Source organism: Salvelinus alpinus, chromosome 9 (assembly GCF_045679555.1).
Source record: "Salvelinus alpinus chromosome 9, SLU_Salpinus.1, whole genome shotgun sequence".
In the NCBI taxonomy this organism is placed as follows: domain Eukaryota; kingdom Metazoa; phylum Chordata; class Actinopteri; order Salmoniformes; family Salmonidae; genus Salvelinus; species Salvelinus alpinus.
Window position 1 is genome coordinate 40,861,523 of NC_092094.1, and position 21,917 is coordinate 40,883,439.

Consider the following 21,917-nt stretch of genomic DNA (forward strand, 5'->3'; position numbering starts at 1 on the left):
CTTAAGTAGTACTTTAAAGTATTTTTACTAAAGTACTTTACACCACTTGGTAATAGTAAGCTTTCAAGTATTCCACAGTTCAGCCTTAAGTTTTATTTTGTGTCTGAATACCCCAAAGTATGTGATTAACATGATAGGTTAAATTGAATTCACCAACATTGCTTTGTTAGAATGGATGTTGTTTAACCTTTGACAGTGAGGTTCAAGTAACCAAGAGGATTTGTTATGCTTTATTCATGTGTATATATACTTTTTTAATCCTTTGAATATTGTAGTTTAATTATAATAAACTTTAAATTAATATTTGTGTGGAATGTTCACATCAATTGGAAAAGCAGTATGTATTTGTTAAATTATTACTTGATTAAAAAGTTGTGGACAAAAATGTGGGTAGAAAATAATAAGGAAAGGGTGTAAATATTAGCCGGTGATCTATATTATAACGGGGATAATAAAAAGTTAAAATTGAATCATGAAAAGCACATCTTGTTCTTTTTGAATTCAGGTTTTATTAAGTCAGGGTAACTTGGTTATCATAGCTACATGTAACAGGACTGAGATCCCCTTGGGACCAGAACTGACTTAAGTATTACTGAACCGATACCCCCATCTATACAGAGACACAGCAATACTATTATGACAACAGTATTGGAACAATATGATAGTGTCTGTTGTGGAAATATTATTTTCAATGTTCAAATCAAGAAATACAAAAATGCTCATCCCCATCTTCACTCACATGTCAACAGAGAAATACTAAAATGTAAACGCCTCCCCCACTCAACAACTGACAAGATGAAATATAATAAAATAAATAATCATAAATAGTGTAAGTAACACTACTTGTAACATAGGGACAGCTCTAGTGGGGATTGGGAGAGGTGGCAACACTGGAGCAGCTATGGTCAGTCAATACTCAATAAATTAAAAAGCAAACAGAGAAATCATACACATAAAAGACATACATTAAGACTGACACATTGAATAAAATACATGTATGCACTTACACACAAGAGACAAGAAAACAATGAAACATGTAATTGTTCAAAAGTGCTTCAATACCTCTCGTTCATAATTATTAACTTCTAATAACTTTAAAGAGTGCAAAATGGCGGAGAAATAAATAGTCTTTCTGTCTTCAGGACTGCAATAGTGAATGATCGGAGGGAAAGAATATACTGTACATGAAGTTAAAATGCTCCATCACTCTTGCCAATGCAGGTTAGTCAAACTTGGTCGTTTGAATGGGGCTCGAGAGAAGAATTGGCAGGTGTGGTGGTAATTCTAACCAAAAGGAGAGAGACTGTATTCTTCAACTTCATTATAAGATTAGCCAAAATGAAGCAATCAATAACAACCACTCAATCAGTGCATCGTTAGGAAAGCGCAATGAACAGAGTTGTATCTCTCCTCTTATAGAAAAAGTACAACCTATTTTGTCTACGTGGCAGTTTAGCAGATGTGCAGAAACAGGCCCTGGGAACAGAGATATAAAACGTAATTTAGCTCGTCTGTGTAGATCAAGATAGCTGATATCGCCACCACTCTGTTCCTCCCTGCTCTTCCCACTAAGTCACACAAGACAAGTCTGTATCAGTAAAAAAACTAACATATAACAATAGACAAATCTCTATGTAAAACAGCATAGTATGTCTAATTAAACAGTATAGTATGTAATTAATATTTCATTTCCACCACACAGGGTAAGGAGTTGTTAAGCTCCAGATGACAAGGCTCTCTCAACCCTCCTGTCCAAAGTCCTCTGTGAACTTCCTGACCTTGAACAAGTCCTCCGTGTTGACTGTGGGGCGCGTGGTGGACAGGGACCGCAGCATGTCAGACTGGAGGGCAGAGGACACAAAGCAGATAACAAACCATTAGCACTGTTCACACACAGCGGACAAACATATGAGCATGGTTTAGCATTTGTATAAATGTGTAATACCTCAATGTGTATGTTGAAAAACAGCATGTATGTATGAACAGAATGTGACTGAACATTGTGAGTGGCTCTAAATTATTGTATTTTCTTTTAGATACAGTCAATATTGGGCCTATATTAATTTCCAGCTACATTTGAATCATAGAAACTGATATTTTGAACGCTAGAAACTAACCCTATAAAGACATTTGTTTATTATAAAAAGCAAAAATGTTGATACAAAAACCTGTAATTGAAGTTACGGTCATTTTGTAATATTAGGTTTATACACTGTGTTAAAGCACTACCACTACCACTACCCATTACATTGTACACTGTTTCTTTAAGAGCTTCAAGTTCATTGCTATAACATGATCAGGGCCAGTTGTTTTGGTTGGTTTTTGTGTTTCTTTTCTTTGACCGGTATTTCCAGCATTATCCACTAGGTTTGCTGCAGGTAGAACATCCTAGGAAATGGACATTAATTAATGGTCAATTAATCAATAAATCGGCCTGCCTGGTTGTGTGTAAATGTTTGGTGGGGGGGGGATCACCTAAGCCAGGGGAGGCGTAGCTCTATGAATCTCATATTGCTCAAATGAACAGCAAACCTGGTTTCAAAAAACAGATATAGCAACAACTCAAGGCACAACTCCTCTCCCCTATTTATCAAATATATTTTGTGTGTATGTATTGATATAGTGTATAGGCTATGTGTGCCATTTTTAAATGTATGTAGTTCTGTCCTTGAGCTGTTCTTGTCTATTAATATTCTGAATTATGTCATGTTTCATGTTTGTGTGGACCCCAGGAAGAGTAGCTGCGGCTTTCGCAGCAGCTAATGGGGATCCTAATAAAATACCAAATACCTAAATGTAGACTAGCCTACCGGCACTGTATCTGTGAGCTGTTGGCAAGAGTGCACGTGCCAATACCATAGTAGGCACATTTTATATTTTGGGACAAAACTATCAGAAGACTAGAAAATTCGAATTTTACCTTAGATTTTTATTCAGTACATGAACACTTTACCAAAAAGGACATTTTGTCTGCAATATGTCATAAGGCACTGATTTTTATCCACAACAAGTCTGTTTGGTGGAAACACTACTGGTGGGAACATTTTATTTATGCAGATTTTAGAATATTCGCATGAAAATCCATTGTCAAATGGATAGAAACCTAGCTAATCCTCCTCCCTTTAAACTGCCCCTAATTGACAAATGTTTTACTACAACTTCCAAGTCCATTGGAGAGGATCAGCTTGAGCAAAGTAAGGTGTAGAATCACTGATCTACAAATAATATTCCCTGACAAATAATAGGCTTTGTGCAATTAAGATTCATAGAGCTCCGCCTTCCCTGGCTTAGGCCATCCCCCACCAAACACTCACGCAATTAAAGAACATTTCTTAAGATTTGTTACCTGCAGCAAACCTAGTGGATAATGCTGGCATTACTGGTAAAAAAAAACACAAAAATACAAACAACTGGCACTAGTTATGATCACTGATTTCCTGAAGAAGATATCTATCCCCTTTCCTTTCTTTCTGTGCCCCCAAATGTATGGATATACTGGAAATTAAGTAACCAGGTTATTAGCTAGCTAATGAGGTTACATGATTGAACAATGTCCAAACAAATTCCCGCGAGTGGTTTTGGAACAGCCCGCTAAATGGTTTATGAATGTATAGCCAATTCACGATCGGAAGAAAAAAACATTGCGTTTGTATTATGGATCATATCTTTTTACCTGTTTACCTTTTTACAATCCGTTTTCCCTGTAGCAGTGGTGCAACCGTGACAGTAACAAATCTGCACTCACTCACTTTCTCTCTCGGGCACTCGAAAACAACGGTACAGCAAAGCCTTATCAATACAACAACTATTATCCGGGTGACAATTCATCAAGATGCACATCGCTCCCAAAATAAAATGTCAGGTTGCATAGCAAAATACTTAGGAGCATATGTGACCAAAATGGTCACACTTCAGAGCCCTGGTTGTGGATGTGTGCTTGATACCATGCAGACGATGGGCTCCAGCAGCTTGTCGCTAGGCACTTCCATCCAGGTCATCTCTATGGCAGCCGGGTCCCCAGGCGAACACGGGGTCAGAAGGTCATCCACCATCAATTGACTGTTGGCACGGGACGCCCCTCGAACCTAGAATAGCATAACAAACAAACTATCTTAAATAGTCTTAATAGTAGGGAAAGAGATACACCTTTAATGTGGTGTACATGAGTCGACTACAATGGAGTTACTATATCAAGTGTATAACCTTTTTGAAGTGTGTGGCTGACTGCACTTTCCTGACAGGCTGCATGAGGGCATCTCGTACAATGATGCTGATGTCAGCCCCAGAGTAGCCTTCTGTCTTTTTGGCAAGCTGACGAAGGTCTGCGTCACTCAGGCTGTGGGGCGTGTTGCCCAGGTGCAGGCGGAACATCTGTGACCTAGCAGGCTCCTCTGGGAGAGGGATGTAGATACGCTTCTCAAACCTGACGGTGACATAATGTACTGATGAGAATGCTTGATGATTACTTTATTGCATCTGTTAGTATGGTGATTTTTCAGTAGCATATTGTGAAATAATAATGTAATGAAACAGAATCATTAAAAGCTTTAAAGGAACCTGTAACCACACCTGTATAGCATAAAAAAGCCAATATACAAAAGAAATAGACACACATTGTAATCCAGATGCATGCCTGGATAAGAAGTGTCATAATCAATATAATTAATGTACTTATGACTATAGCCTGGTGGGTGCTGATATAATCTATATAATGAATGTACTTGTGACTGCAGCCTGGTAGGGGCCCCCATAATTTTTTAAACCAAACTTTCACAGTTGCACCACAAATATAATAGGTTAAGTGATTTGTAGAGTGTTAAATGATTTGTAGTGGCGGGAAAAAGCCTGCCTCAAAGAAAGAACTTAGGGTGGGAAACAATAGTGGCCAAAGCCAAAAAGAGTTAATTTACATAGAGAGAAGTAATGTAATGTAAGGATGAAACTGTATAAAAGGAGTGTGCTGGGGCTGGGAAAAACAGTTTATCCGTGGACCAGCTCGGCTTGTTACATTTGAATTCACAAGTTCCGGTATCTGAGAAATATTATTGGACCAATATTTCTACGACATTAGGAAATTATTTTAGCTTGAACAATACAAAACCCAAAAAATCCCATTTTGGGTGCGTATCTATTGTTCTACAAACATTTCAAGAAAAGTCCAGGGCTGGTCTTCCACTCAATGGAATCTACATGAATAGGTACACACAGTTTCAGCAAATATTCAGGCTTTATCATTACTTCTGTGAATATGTTAAACAACAAACCTATGTCCCATCCCAACTTGACCCTGTCCTCCTATTTTGACCACTGACCTTCTGCGGATGGCAGCATCCAGAACCCAGGGAATGTTAGTGGCCCCAAGGGTAAGGATTCCATCATTGTTGTTGCCCACACCTGTCAATCAGAGAGGAGGAATGAGAACTCTATATAAGCCTGTTGCTCATATGGAACGTGCATTGAATCGGAAAGGTTCAAGTCAACTGATGGAGAGGATTAAGTCTGATGGAGAGGATTAAGTCTTCTCTGATGAGGTGTTTGTTTGGTCTGAAGTGTAATAGCTGTCTTGGCAGATGGTGGGGAGTGGGTGTAGTGACTAATCTCTCACCTTGCATCTGTACCAGGAACTCTGTCTTGATCCGCCGGGCTGCCTCACTCTCATTCTCATTCCTGGAGCCACAGAGCGAGTCCACCTCGTCAATAAATATGATGGAGGGCTTGTGCTGGCGGGCAAGATCAAACAGGTTCTTCACCAGTCTGACGGATGGAGAGAGAAAGAGAGGCACAAACATTTCACAGGACACATGAGTATGAGTGAGAAAAAATGGATCTAATCAGTTGTGGATGCATGCATAATGGGGATTTACACAAACAGTAGAATTACAAATAAAAATTATGTCTCACTTCTCACTCTCTCCAAGCCACTTGGACATGAGGTCTGATGATGACACAGAGAAGAAGGTGGAGTTGTTGGCTTCTGTGGCTACTGCTTTGGCCAGGTAAGACTTTCCTGTCCCAGGGGGTCCAAAGAGTAGAATCCCTCTCCATGGAGTGCGTTTGCCTGCAACCAGAGACAAATTCAAGCATAACGAACAAATAGACAGAATACACATACAGTAGTATATCGTTATGGTGACACGTCCACGCAGAAGATAGTGAGAAAGATGATGTTTGGGAGAAATAAAGACATTCTAACCTGTGAAGAGGTGAGGGAATTTAATGGGCAGGATTACGGCTTCCTTCAAGGCCTCCTTAGCTCCCTCTAGTCCAGCCACATCGTTCCACCGGACATTGGGCTTTTCCATTACAATGGCACCTGTACCAGGACAAGAATCAGTGAAGCATCTAAGTTAATTTCCTTCATGTACATGAGAGACACAGTTTAGACAGCCGACATGTGAAAGAGGAGATAAACACACTCACCCATTAGTTGCTCTTGCAGTTTCTTTCTCTCTGGATTTTCACCCTCGCTGTCACTGTCACTCCTAGAAGGAATATACATTTCTAAATGTGAAACAAACTATTTGGTGCTGGTGACTGTGTGGCCCTTGTCATTGTCTGCAATGCATGCATGCGCAGTTTTTATGATCTATTTTCAAAGTGTTATTTCCTAGGTATGCTTTTGTTAATGCAGGACAGTGTCTGTGTGAACAAATGTGTGACAACTTACTTATCATTACTCTGTGCTTCCTTGACAGGCTTCTTCCCCGCTTTTTCTTTGTTCTTCAAGTAATCTTTGAGTTTCTCTGCCCGGTCTAGGTACTGCATACACTTCCCACGTATGCTCTCGTTTGCCTTGTCACTGTGTGCATCATCTGTAGAAAATAAATTAAAAAACATTACTTTTTAACCACCTTCCATCCATTAAGTATTTTCTAAATCAATGTTTACCTCCCAAAAACACAAGCTATGTTCCCCTCTGCACACTTAAAAAAAATTGGACTGCGGCCAGTAGAAGATGACATTTTACACTCACACTTGATAGCATGCAGGAAGTACTCCACTGCATGCTGGTAAAGGCACAAAGCCTCCTCATAGTTCTTGTTCTTATCCTCCTCTGTGGCTTTGGTCACAAGATCTATCGCTTTCTGCGTAAGAGAAGAGAAAGGAAGGGATGAAAGATATACATGAAAACATCATGGTAGAGTCCAGTAACTGTGATAAGTAAAAGCTGACATTAACAGACAACAGTGGAGGCTGCTGAGGGGAGGACGGCTCATAATAATGGCCGGTATGGCGTGAATGGAATGGGTTCAAACACATGGTTTTCATGTGTTTGATACCATTCACGCCATTCCAGCCATTACTTCATTCCAGCCATTATTATGAGCCGTCCTCCCCTCAGCAGCCTCAACTGACAGAGAAGTAATTACCTACCAGCCTAATACTTATAATAAATAGACTTGACAATCCATTAAGGACATCATTGCCTAAGTATCAGTAGCTGAGAAATTCCAACTCTCCATGTACAAGTACAACGCATTTGAGTGGCGACAAGTGTGGGCGGACTGGCGCTCCGACTACATTGAGTCACTGTCAGTCGATACTTACTAGCTGTAAAAATCTTAAAGCCTTACTGTGTACTTATGTTTGTCCTGTGTGAAGAGGCATTTCTATGTTTGCTGAAACCCATACTTTTAATAAATCTTTGGTCAAATAGAACCATTGACTGTTTTCTCATTTCTGTTGCTCTAAGGCTGCATTTACACAGGCAGCCCAATTCAGATTTCCCCCCCACTAATTAGTCTTTTGACCAAGCACATCAGATCTGGGGCGGCAGGTAGCCTGGCGGTTAATTGGGTCAGTAACCGAAAGGTCGCTGATTCGAATCCCTGAGCAAGGTGGAAAGATCTACCGTTCTGCCCTTGAGCAAGGCAGTTAACCCCGACAACATCTGCCTGCGCCGTGGATGTCGATTAAGGCAGCCCCCCGCACCTCTCTGATTAAGAGGGGTTGGGTTAAATGCATTCAGTTGTGCAACTGACTAGGTATCCCCTTTCTTTTCACATCAGATCTTTTTCAGAGCTGACCTGATTGGTCAACAGACCAATTAGTGAATAAAAGATCAGAATTTCACTATCTGTGTAAATGCAGCATAAAATGGCAACTCAGCGCAAATGCATGTGCCAGTTGAATATCAGATTACATAGGCCTACGTCTACAAATACTCATTGTCCAAATGAGGAAACAGTCGGTGGCTGTATTTGACAAACGTTTTATTTAAAAAATATGGATTTCAGCAAACAAAAAAAGCCCAGACTTTACACAAAACAAACATAGAAACAATAGTAAGAATTTAAGATTTTGTACTCGTCGCCACTCAACTTCCTTGTACTTGTACAGTGCCTTCAGAAAGTATTCATACACCTTGACTTTTTCCACATTTTATTGTGCTACTTTCTGAATTAAAAATGGATTAACTAGACTTTTTTTATCACCAATTTACACACAACCCCATAATGTCAAAGTAAAAAACATTTTTTAGGGTATACTTGGCCTTGTGTTTTTAGGTTATTGTCCTGCTGAAAGGTGACTTTGTCTCCCAGTGTCTGTTGGAAAGCAGACTGAACCAGGTTTTCCTCTAGGATTTGGCCTGTGTTTAGCTCTATTCCGTTTATTTTTATTTAAAAAAAACCTCCCTAGTGCTAGCCGATGACAAGCATACCCATAACATGATACAACCACTCCCATGCTTGAAAATATGAGAGTGGTACTCAGTGATGTGTTGTGTTGGATTTGCCCCATACATAACGCTTTGTATTCAGTCCATAATAAAGTGAATTTTTTGCAGTTTCACTTTAGTGCTCTATTGCGAACAGGATGCATGTTTTTGAATATTTGTTATTCTGTACAGGCTTCCTTCTTTTCGCTCTGTCATTTAGGTTAGTATTGTGGAGTAACTACACTGTTGTTGATCCATCCTCAGTTTTCTCCTGTCACAGCCATTAAACTCTGTAACTGTTTTAAAGTCACCTGGCCTAATGGTGAAATCTCTGAGCGGTTTCCTTCCTCTCCAGCAACTTAGTTAGGATGGAAGTCTGTATCTTTGTAGTGACTGGGTGTATTGATACACCATCCAAAGTATAATTAATAACTTCACCATGCTCAAAGGGATATTCAATGTCTGCTTTTTTTTAACCAATTGGTTCCCTTCTTTGTGAGGCATTGGAAAACCTCCCTGGTCTTTGTGGTTGAATCAGTGTTTGAAATTCCCTGCTCGACTGAGGGACCAATTATAGATAATTGTATGTGTGGGGTACAGAGATGAGGTAGTCATTCAAAAATCATGTTAAAACTATTATTACACACAGAGTGAGTCCATGCAACGTATTATGTGACTTGTTAAGCACATGTTTACTCCTGAAGTTATTTAGGCTTGCCATAACAAAGGGGTTGTATACTTATTGACTCAAGACAGTTCAGCTTTTTTAAATTTTATTATGAATTTGTAAACATCTCTAAAAACATCATTGCACTTTGACATTATGGGGTATTGTGTGTGTATGCCTGTGACACATCTCAATTTAATACATTTTAAATTCAGGCTGCAATACGATAAAATGTAGAAAAAGTCAAGGGGCGTTAATACATTCTAAAGGCACTGTACGTGGAGAGTTGAGATTTCTCAGCTTAAGTAACAGTTACATGTGTCACCGACAACAAGTGTAGCTAGCTAGTTACCTAGCTAGATTAAACACTCTATGGTTGGTAGCTAATGTACAATTCAATAACAGCTAACCCATTCATCGATGCTAACTACCTTTAGCGCCTATTGACGATAGTATCTTCTGGCCGGGGAAGTTTTATTAAGAGCTCCAACGCTCATTCTGAACGTTAAAACGCAGAACTTGCAGTACGGTTTTGGAAACAAGTAATTTATCTTTCACATCAGCAAGAAATTATAATAAAAAATGGTTAAATTACTACACCTTTATAGGGTTAGGGTTCCCACACGCCCGTATTTCCATGTTACAGCGCTTGTTTACGGAAAACAGACGGAAGATAAGAGGCATATCTGTCCTAATTAACGTTAGTTATCTGCGTCTCCGAACACCTGTGTTTAAATGGAAGACGGACGCCAAAAACATGTCACTGAAAAATACTGTTGGCTAGAACTAAGTTAAAACCGGTTAAAACAGTGTACATTAAGTGTATATTTTGCATTTGTGACATTATTTTGATGTGATATGTAAGTAGAGGGGTTTATGTTTCCATAACCGTACCACAAATGAGAATCGATTCACGTTTAGATGGAGTATTTGGCTGTTTTGGCTGCCAGAGCCAATTCGCCTCAAAACAGAACATGTAAGGTCCTTGTACTATAAAAAGTTAGGCTACTTTAATCCATTATTGGGCTAAATAACAGCATACAATTTAACTGGTAACTAACGCTAACTATAAGTTTAATTTATGTGGCTAGCAAGCTACACAATACATTGGTATATACAGCCTGAAACTAATGCCTGCAAAATCGTGTTAATATTCCTTACAAGCCAGAATGTTGAATACAATAACATTTTTATTTACTCTTGTTGGTTTTCTGTGCGGTTTGTCCTTCAGCTGTACGAAATTTGAGACTAAAGGTCCACAGGAAAATATTGTTTACCAGACTTTTTAGAGAGCCTGTAGGTACAGTGGGGAGAACAAGTATTTGATACACTGCCGATTTTGCAGGTTTCCCTACTTAAAAAAGCATGTAGAGGTCTAATTTTTTATCATATGTACACTTCAACTGTGAGACACGGAATCTAAAACAAAAATCCAGAAAATCACATTTGTATGATTTTTAAGTAATTAATTTGCATTTTATTGCATAACATAAGTATTTGATACATCAGAAAAGCAGAACTTAATATTTGGTACAGAAAACTTTGTTTGCAATTACAGAGATCATACGTTTCCTGTAGTTCTTGACCAGGTTTGCACACACTGCAGCAGGGATTTTGGCCCACTCCTCCATACAGACCTTCTCCAGATCCTTCAGGTTTCTGGGCTGTCGCTGGGCAATACGGACTTTCAGCTCCCTCCAAAGATTTTCTATTGGGTTCAGGTCTGGAGACTGGCTAGGCCACTCCAGGACCTTGAGATTCTTCTTACGGAGCCACTCCTTAGTTGCCCTGGCTGTGTGTTTCGGGTCGTTGTCATGCTGGAAGACCCAGCCACGACCCATCTTCAATGCGCTTACTGAGGGAAGGAGGTTGTTGGCCAAGATCTCGCGATACATGGCCCCATCCATCCTCCCCTCAATACGGTGCAGTCGTCCTGTCCCCTTTGCAGAAAAGCATCCCCAAAGAATGATGTTTCCACCTCCATGCTTCACGGTTGGGATGGTGTTCTTGGGGTTGTACTCATCCTTCTTCCTCCAAACACGGCGAGTGGAGTTTAGACCAAAAAGCTATATTTTTGTCTCATCAGACCACATGACCTTCTCCCATTCCTCCTCTGGATCATCCAGATGGTCATTGGCAAACTTCAGACGGGCCTGGACATGCGCTGGCTTGAGCAGGGGGACCTTGCATGTGCTGCAGGATTTTAATCCATGACGGCGTAGTGTGTTACTAATGGTTTTCTTTGAGACTGTGGTCCCAGCTCTCTTCAGGTCATTGACCAGGTCCTGTCGTGTAGTTCTGGGCTGATCCCTCACCTTCCTCATGATCATTGATGCCCCACGAGGTGAGATCTTGCATAGAGCCCCAGACCGAGGGTGATTGACCGTCATCTTGAACTTCTTCCATTTTCTAATAATTGCGCCAACAGTTGTTGCCTTCTCACCAAGCTGCTTGCCTATTGTCCTGTAGCCCATCCCAGCCTTGTGCAGGTCTACAATTTTATCCCTGATGTCCTTACACAGCTCTCTAGTCTTGGCCATTGTGGAGAGGTTGGAGTCTGTTTGATTGAGTGTGTGTACAGGTGTCTTTTATACAGGTAACGAGTTCAAACAGGTGCAGATAATACAGGTAATGAGTGGAGAACAGGAGGGCTTCTTAAAGAAAAACAAACAGGTCTGTGAGAGCCGGAATTCTTACTGGTTGGTAGGTGATCAAATACTTATGTCATGCAATAAAATGCAAATTAATTACTTAATCATACAATGTGATTGTCTGGATTTTTGTTTTAGGTTCCGTCTCTCACAGTTGAAGTGTACCTATGATAAAAATTACAGACCTCTACATGCTTTGTAAGTAGGAAAACCTGCAAAATCGGCAGTGTATCAAATACTTGTTCTCCCCACTGTATATGGTTCAATAGCTATTGAACCAAGCATACCATGACAATGAAAATGGTATATTTTGAATCAGGGGATGATGGAGAAGAATCCCAACTTTTTTTGTGGGGGAATTTTAGATTTTTTTGAAAGAAAATTCAAACACAAAAAATGTGCCTTGATTCAGAATTTACCATAAGATAAGATGGCACCGATGGAGATTGTCGAAATCTTACGTGCGCCAACCCGACTTTGTTATTTTGTGACTATTTTTGTGTTTATCCTTACTTTTTTTGTGTAGAAAGCTCACACCATTATCACCTATGACCGCCAAGTACTTTTAAACTACGAATCGACAGCTGCAAACCTCAACTTCGACATTGATTTTGGCTCCTACTTCAACTTAGCTGTTTCGTTGTTTACCCCGCACCCTACTCCATTGTTCGGGCTACCCAAGTGACGCAAGCGAGGGCTACAGTCCTTGTTAGACGCAACAACAAAAAATAAGCCAGCACTCCCCTCTGTTTTATTGGCAAATGTCCAGTCACTTGAGAACAAGATGGATGAGCTCCGTTTGAGAGTTTCCTACCAACGGGACTTGAAAAGCTGTACTATTCTATGCTTTTAAGAAACTTGGCTGACGGGCGATATGGACATAAAAGTCTAGAGTTTCTCCATGCTTTGTCGTGACCAGACAGCGGACTCTGGCAAAATCAAAGGGGGAGAAGTGGGCCTCTTCATAAACAACTGGTGCGCTGCTTCAAGTGTGAAGGAACTCACAAGCTTTTGCTTACGTGAGCTTTCATCTGTAATCATCACTGCTGTCTACTGTCGTGGAAAATTGCAAGATTATGTTATAATGCTTCTATTGCATTATAATGGTTGTTTTATTCGACAGAATAGAGTATTGTGTGTGTGTTCCACTGAGGATGGGCCTCTATGAGATAGCACTGACAGAGGAGATTTACGATGTCTTTGGGTGATAAAACCTAAAGAACATTCCAGAGAACATGAGCTAATGGTTCTGTTCTATGCCGTACCAGGGAGAGACGGTTCCCTTTTGGAGTAAGGGGGCCAGACACTGGTCTTATACAATGAAAACTGTTGACACAGCAGTAACTGTCTGCTATGTTTAATAGATATCTTTCATACAAATCTTAACCTTTGTGAACTGTTCCTAAGATCTGTGGTTCGTTAGTGTAAGTAAGAGAGGGGTGTATCTTGGCTATAAAATATTTTTGTACTTTTCTGTTGGTACTTCTCAACGGTTCATTAGAAATAGTGAATTGTTGAAGGTCAAACGCTATTGCAAAGTTTATTATTATTAAAGATGTAGTTTAAGTATAACTCTGACTGGTGTGTAGTTTGTAACTCTACTCATTTGGTAAAGCAGAAATATGCCACCACACTACATCCCACCACAAAACGAGAATAGCACTAAGTAGGCACTCAAAGAGCTGTACAGGGCCATAAACAAGCAAGAAAACGCACAACCAGAGGCAGTGGGCGGAGACTTTAACATGGGAATCCTAAAATGCATTTTACCCCACTTTTACCAATATGTCCCTGCGCCACAAGAGGCGCTAACAATCTGGGCAACTTTTACTCTACCTAGAGAAATGTATACAAGGCCCTCCCTCGCCCTCCCTTTGGGAAACCAGGCCATGACTCCATACTCCTTCCTGTTTACAAGCAAAAACTCAAACAGGAAATACCAGTGACGCACTCAGTACGGAATTGGTCCGACAAAAGCTGACGCTAAGGTACAAGACTTCTTCGCTAGCACAGACTGGAATATGTTCAGGGATTCATCCGATAACATTGAGGAGTTTACCATATCAGTCACGGACTTCATCAATAAGTGCATCGACAACGTCGTCCCCACAGTGACCATATGTACGTAAACTCACCAAAAGCAAGGATTACAGGCAGTATTAAGGAAGTTAGAGGTAGTTTTGCCAGCCAATGCTAAATACCGCAATGACTGCACTCACATCTGTAACCATGAAATGCTTTGAAAGGCTGGTCATGGCACACATCAACACCATCATCCCAGACACCCAAGGCCAACTCCAATTTGAATACCGCCCCAACAGATCCACAGATGACACAATCTCTATTGATCACAGAGAAATACCTACAGTACATTCGGAAAGTATTCAGACCACTTCCCTTCTTCCAAACTTTGTTAAGTTACAGCCTTGTTCTAAAACTGATTACATTATATTTTTCCTCGTCACTCTACACACAATGCCCCACAATGACAAAGTGAAAACATTATTTTTTTTTTTTTTTGTTGTAACGTAACCATTCAGACCCTTTGCTTTGAGACTCGAAATTGAGCTCAGGTGCATCCTGTTTCCATTGATCATCCTTGAGATGATTCTACAACTTGATTGGAGTCCACCTGTGGTAAATTCAATTGATTTGACATGATTTGGAAAGGCACACACCTGTCTATATTTGTTAGTTAGTTGTTGACAGTGCATGTCAGAGCAAAAACCAAGGCATGAGGTAAAAGGAATTGTCCGTAAGCTTGTGACAGGATTGTGAAAGGATTGTGTCAAGGCACAGATCTGCGGAAAGGTATCCAAACATTTCTGCAGCATTGAAGGTCCCCAAGAACACAGTGGCCTCCATCATTCTTAAATGGAAGAAGTTTGGAAGCACCAAGACTCTTCATAGAGCTGGCCGCCCGGCTAAACTGAGCAACTGTGGTAAAAAGGTGACGAGAACCTGATGGTCACTCTGACAGAGCTCTGGAGTTCCTCTGTGGAGATGGGAGAATCTTGCAGAAGGACAACCATCTCTTCAGCACTCCACCAATCAGGCCTTTCTGGTAGAGTGGCCAGAGGGAAGCCACTCCTCAGTAAAAGGCACATGACAGCCCGATAGGAGTTTTCCAAAAGGCACCTAAAGGACTCTCAGACCATGAAAAACAAGATTCATTGGTCTGATGAAACCAAGATTGAACGCTTTGGCATGATTGCCAAGCATCACGTCTGGAGGAAACCTGGCTCCATCCCTACGGTGAAGCATGATGGTGGCAGCATCATGCTGTGGGGATGTTTTACAGCGACAGGAACTGAGAGACTAGTCAGGATCGAGGGAAAGACGAACGGAGCAAAGCACAGAGCGAGATCCTTGATGAAAACCTGCTCCAAAGCACTCAGGACCTCAGACTGGGGCGAAGGTTCACCTTCCAACAGGACAACAACCCTAAGCATACAGCCAAAACAACGCAGGAGTGGCTTCGGGACAAGTCTCTGAATGTCCTTGAGTGGCCCAGCCAGAGCCTGGACTTGAACCAGATCGAACATCTCTGGAGAGATCTGAAAATAGCTGTGCAGCGACACTCCCCATTCAAACTAACAGAGCTTGAGAGGATCTGCAGAGAAGAATGGGAGAAACTCCCCAAATACAGGTGTGCCACGCTTGTATCATCATACCCAAGAAGACTTGAGGCTGTAATCGCTGCCAAAGGTGATTCAACAAAGTACTGAGTAAAGGGTCCGAATACTTATGTAAATGTGATATTATTATTATATATATTTTTTTTTACATATATATAAATTTGCAGACATTTCTAAAAACATGTTTTTGCTTCATCATTATTGGGTATTGTGTGTAAACAATTGAATTAATTTTAGAATAAGGCTGTAACGTAAAACAAAATGTGGAAAAAGTCAAGGGGTCTGAATAGTTTACGAATGCAATGTATGTGAGAAAAATGTCCATTGAATAATGCACACTGCTCTCTCCCACCTGGACAATAGGAATACCTACTGTACGTGAGAATACTGTTCATTGACTAAAGCTCAGCGTTCAACACCATAGTCTCCTCCAAGCTATCCCCAAGCTCGGGACCCTGGGACTGAACACCTCCCTCTTCAACTGGATCCTGGACTTTCTGACGGCCATCCCCAGGTGGTGAGGGTAGGTAACAACACATCTGCCACGCTGACCCTCAACACGGAGTCCCCTCAGGGGTGTGTGCTTAGGCTCCTCCTGTACTCCCTTTTCACCCACAACTGTGTGGCCACACACAACTCCAACACCATCATCAAGTTTGCTGACAACACGACGGTGGTAGGCCTGATCGCCAACGACAATGTGAGAGCCTACAGGGAGGAAGTCGAAGACCCTGCAGTGTAGTGACAGGACAACAACCTCTCCCTCAGCAAGACAAAGGAGCTGATCGTAGACTACAGGAAACAGAGGGGCGAGCACGACCCCATCCACATCGACAGAGCTGTAGTGGAGCGGGTTGAGAGCTTCAAGTTCCTCCGTGTCCACATCACTAAGGATCTATCATGGTACACACAACACAGTCGTGAAGAAGGCGCGACAGCGCCTCTTTTTCCTTCAGGTGGATGTTAAGATTTGGCATGGCCTCTCAGATCCTCAAAAAGTTATACAGCTGCACCATTGAGAGCATCTCGACTAGCTGCATCACCGCTTGGTATGGCAATTGCACCACCCTTGATCGCAAGGCACTACAGAGAGTGGTGTGGACAGCCCAGTACATCACATGGGCCGATCTCCCTGCCATCCAGGACCTCTATACCAGGAGGTGTCAGAGGAAGGCATGGAAAATTGTCAGGACCCCAGCCACAGCCTGTTCACTCTGCTACCACATGGCAAGTGGTACCGTTGAACCAAGTCTGGACCAAAAGGCACCTGGGGTCGTTCCACCTCAAAAAGCACAAGAAAGAGGATTTCGACACACACCATCTCAGATTGTTCTGAAATGTTTTTTGTTGTTGTTAGAAACAAAAACAATTAACATTCCTGCCTAATTAAAAAAAAATATATAATTCGATTTCTGAGAAATTAAGCAAATTGATTGCACCCAAATTGGCCATTTTAATTAATAGGATAATATAACAATAATATATTACCTAACATACGATTTGGACCAAACTTTTTTCTAACAATGAGTTAGACATGAGGAATCCAAAGAAACGGCCGAAAGCCACCCACGAACCCTTCACACCCATGCCAATCCCACCCCACCAATGAGTATACAATCTCAGTTTTCTATGTCTGAAATGTAGTATGGAGCTTAGGCTCGGAATATTGTTTCTTCATCCTATGTAATGTATTTCCAGTGAATTTGGTGAGTTTTTCCCCCCCTGTTCTGAGAAATTAGTCATTGTTAAGTCAGTTAGGTTTTTGTCCCATCCTACATCCGGATATTACCAGGTTCTGACCACTAGATGGTGCTGTTCTAGGCGATGATTTTTTTTTTAAATACCCCCCCCCCCAATTTAAAGGGCTAGTTCACCCAAATTACATATTGGTTTGACAGCAATCCATGCGTTGGTTTTGTTGTCCACTGTTTCAAATGCTAACTTTTTAGCATTTGTAGCACAAATCCGATGCAAGTCATTAGCTAGGTTTCCATCCAATTGGCGACAGATTTTCATGCGAATATTCTAAAATCTGCATAAAAACAATACGCACATTTTCCCAACAGAGATGTGTTTCCATCAAATTGACTTGTTGCGGATAAAAGGATGTGTGTGATGACATAGTGTACATAAAAATAACTTGCAGTTAAATTCTCATGTACCGAATAAAAACTACAAGTTAAATGGGTTTCCATCATATTTTCAACTGTACTGATTGTTTTGTCATTAAAAACTGTGTGTTATATTATATATTGAATGTGGCCATTCTGGTCTAGGAACGTGTACTCTAGCCACCAGCTCGCAGATACAGTGGGAATAGCGTGCATGATGAGATTATTACGGACAAAAGAGCGAGATTCTTTTTATTTGCCAAACGGCAGCCAAGCATCGATCAGCATGTCACCAGAATAAGACCCTCAATATTTATTGGAAAGGAGCATCAAGCTCATCACCGTGCACTTTCACCACTCTGTGAAGTTCATCATAACTTATTTAATCAGTAGCCTAATAAACTGCATGCTTTCCCCAGTCGTAGTGGGAGGACCACACAACATACATTGCGTGAATCCAAGTTTACTTCGATATGGTTATTATATGAATATTTGAGCATAAAGGTGTTTCCAACGCAATTTCTCACATAATTAATTTTACCGACACAAAAAGATCCCATCTGGTCTAGCGTATTTTGGAACGTTTCCTGACCAATTTCCATCAGCCCTGTCGTGACATTTTTTATCCAACATGTACTTTACTCACATAAAATGGTTGGATGGAAACCTGGTTAATGGTACCTATATAAACGTTTTACACTTCCTGTCCAAATCATCCAACCTAGGTGTCTGGCTAGACTGCAAACTCTCCTTCCAGACTCATATCAAACATCTCCAATCCAAAATCAAATCAAGAATCGGCTTTCTATTCCGCAACAAAGCCTCCTTCACTCACGCCGCCAAACTTACCCTAGTAAAACTGACTATCCTACCGATCCTCGACTTCGGCGATGTCATCTACAAAATAGCTTCCAACACTCTACTCAGCAAACTGGATGCAGTTTATCACAGTGCCATTCGTTTTGTTACTAAAGCACCTTATACGACCCACCACTGCGACCTGTATGCCCTAGTCGGCTGGCCCTCGCTACATGTTCGTCGTCAGACCCACTGGCTCCAGGTCATCTACAAGGCTATGCTAGGTAAAGTGCCGCCTTATCTCAGTTCACTGGTCACGATGGCTACACCCACCCGCAGCACGCGCTCCAGCAGGTGTATCTCACTGATCATCCCTAAAGCTAAAACCTCATTTGGACGCCTTTCCTTCCAGTTCTCTGCTGCCTGCGACTGGAACGAATTGCAAAAATCTCTGAAGTTGGAGACTTTTATCTCCCTCAACAACTTTAAAAATCTGCTATCCGAGCAGCTAACCGATCGCTGCAGCTGTACATAGTCCATCTGTAAACTACCCACCCAATTTACCTACCTCACCCCCCATACTGCTTTTATTTATTTACTTTTCTGCTCTTTTGCACACCAGTATCTCTTCTTGCACATGATCATCTGATGATTTATCACTCCAGTGTTAATCTGCTAAATTGTAATTATTCGATTTATTGCCTACCTCATGCCTTTTGCACACATTGTATATAGATTCTCTTTTTTTCTACCATGTTATTGACTTGTTTATTGTTTACTCCATGTGTAACTCTGTGTTGTCTGTTCACACTGCTATGCTTTATCTTGGCCAGGTCGCAGTTGCAAATGAGAACTTGTTCTCAACTAGCCTACCTGGTTAAATAAAGGTGAAAAAAAAATAAAAATAAAAATCCTGAAGTATCTGAAAATGTATTGTGTTACTCAATTATGTATTTCTGTCTATAATAAAGCCCTTTTGTTGTGAAAAACTCATTCTGATTGGCTGGGCCTGGCTGCCAAGTGGGTGGGCTTATGCCCTCCCAGGCTCACTCATGGTTGTGTAACGGATGTGAAATGGCTAGCTAGTTAGCGGGTACACGCTACTAGCATTTCAATCAGTTACGTCACTTGCTCTGAGACTTAAGTAGGGTTTCCCCTTGCTCTGCAAGGGCCGCGGCTTTTGTGGAGCGATGGGTAACGACGCTTCGTGGGTGTCAGTTGTTGATGTGTGCAGAGGGTCCCTGGTTCGCGCCCGTGTCGGGGCGAGGGGACGTACTAAAGTTATACTGTTACATTGGTGCCGTGACCCGGATCACTGGTTGCTGCGGAAAAGGAGGAGGTTGAAAGGGGGGTGAGTGTAACGGATGTGAAATGGCTAGCTAGTTAGCGGGTACGCGCTACTAGCATTTCAATCAGTTACGTCACTTGCTCTGAGACTTAAGTAGGGTTTCCCCTTGCTCTGCAAGGGCCGTGGCTTTTGTGGAGCGATGGGTAACGACGCTTCGTGGGTGTCAGTTGTTGATGTGTGCAGAGGGTCCCTGGTTCGCGCCCGTGTCGGGGCGAGGGGACGTACTAAAGTTATACTGTTACAGTTGCATCCCTGCCCAGTCATGTGAAATCCATAGATTAGGGCCTAATGCATTTATTTATATTGACTGATTTCCTTATATGAACTGTAACTCAGTAAAATCTTTGAAATTGTTGCCTTTTGCGTTTATATTTCTGTTCAGTATATATAGAAAATAAATCTCCTTCTGGTGCTCCTTACATTTTGTTTGTTGCCTAATGTTTTTAAAGTTGGGAGCAGTGTGTGTAGGTCATGTGTTTTTGCAGGAGAAAGTGGTGTGTGTGTGTTTATTTGAGAAAGGGAGACAGAGAGAGTGTGTGAGGGAGGGAGAGTGTGTGTGTTTTAAAGAGTAAAGAAGGTTTCATTCAGTGTTTTCCCCTTACTGCCACAATGACATGCAGATCATTATGCATGTATATTCCTTCCTCCTATTCCTCCAGCCAAATCACAGGTAGGCCTTTGAAAATATGAGCAAATCAGCCATTCTATGCAGTATTCTGTTATTGTAAACAGTGTGAAGTTAAATTCAATATGTGCTATTGAGTAGAAGTGTGAATATCAGTGACAGGTTTTTTGTGTAGCCTAGCAAATGCGCATAACGTTTCGAAAACGGGAACAAGCATTGGGGCGAACAGAAAGCTAAGTAACTCAATTTTCCCCCCGTGGTATCGCGATACTACTCACTATCGTGATACTACTCGGTATTATGATACTTGGCCTGGTATCAAATCCTTAGGAAAATGTTGGTATCGTGACAACACACACACACTCCTTACACTCTCTACATTTGCTGATGCAGCTCTGTTATTATCTATCTTGATTGCCTAGTCATTTTAACCCCTACCTACATATTACCTCAACTACCTTGTACCCCCTGCACATTGACTCGTGACTGGTCAATTGCTATTTACTGTGTTACTATTTTCTATTTATATTTGCCAATTTTCTTACTTTTTAAACTCTGCATTGTTGGGAAAGGACTAAGTAAGCATTTCACGGTAGTCTACAAATGTTGTATTCAACTCCAGAGTGGTGCAGCGGTCTAAGGCACTGCATCTCAATGCTAGAGGCGTCACTACAGACCCTGGTTGGGAGTCCCATAGGGCGGCGCACAATTGGCCCAGCGTTGTCTGGGCTAGGCCCTCATTTTAAATAAGAATTTATTCTTAACCAACTTGCCTAGTTAAATAAAGGTTAAATGTGACAAATAAAATTGTATTTAATTTAGTGTTTTCATTGTCATGGCATAGTTGGTTCAATAACAATTGACGAGAGAAGACCGAATATCCAATATAAAACTAACTTTACCTGGGTGCTGAACCGTCCATATAACTACCTACCCGCTCTCAGAAAAAGTCGGGTAAACAATATTTTGCTGTAGATATTTTTGTTTAAAATTTCAAGCAGCTGAAAGACAAACCGACAAATGTCATTTTATTTAACATTCTGGCTTGTAAGTCTTGTAATTTACACGATTTGCAGACATTAGATTCAGGCTGTATATAACAATTAGTTGTATTACAGCCTGGTTAATCACACTACACATAATGAATGCAGTATTAGCACATCAATGGTGAGAGATTATGTTTACACAGTTATCATTAGATAACTAGCTAGCTAACCTACCTGTAATGTTGACGTTGTCATTTCATCTCACTCTGCACTCCACCCAAATTCCTGTCTCTGATGCTAATTCAAGTTACCTTTCAAAATATGTTTGCAATATTTTCAGAGGGGAGGTTGCTGCATGACTAAGGTTAACTACGCTTGCCTCTTTCTGTGACAGCCGCCGCTCAGCAGCGGTTTTCACTAGTTACCACAGCCAA

The 21,917-nt window shown here is 41.2% G+C and overlaps 1 protein-coding gene across 4 annotated transcripts; it reads right to left on the reverse strand.

Moving 5' to 3' along the window:
- Nucleotides 1-489: 489 nt before the first annotated feature.
- LOC139530075 (vacuolar protein sorting-associated protein 4A-like) lies at nucleotides 490-21,902 on the reverse strand. Of its 4 annotated transcripts, none has more exons than XM_071326143.1 (11): nucleotides 21,718-21,902; nucleotides 6,974-7,085; nucleotides 6,668-6,812; nucleotides 6,421-6,482; nucleotides 6,194-6,313; nucleotides 5,902-6,058; nucleotides 5,606-5,754; nucleotides 5,313-5,394; nucleotides 4,204-4,423; nucleotides 3,945-4,085; nucleotides 490-1,841 (listed from the first exon to the last, which is right to left on the reverse strand). In XM_071326143.1, the coding sequence occupies exons 1-11, from the start codon at nucleotides 21,736-21,738 to the stop codon at nucleotides 1,740-1,742; spliced, it is 1,311 nt and encodes a 436-aa protein (XP_071182244.1). In that variant the 5' UTR covers nucleotides 21,739-21,902; the 3' UTR covers nucleotides 490-1,739. The 4 variants fall into 4 exon arrangements, with proteins under 4 accessions (XP_071182244.1, XP_071182245.1, XP_071182243.1 ...); XM_071326144.1 differs by having other exon boundaries at nucleotides 21,795-21,870; XM_071326142.1 differs by lacking the exon at nucleotides 21,718-21,902 and adding an exon at nucleotides 18,576-18,638.
- Between the last annotated feature and the right edge of the window lie 15 nt (nucleotides 21,903-21,917).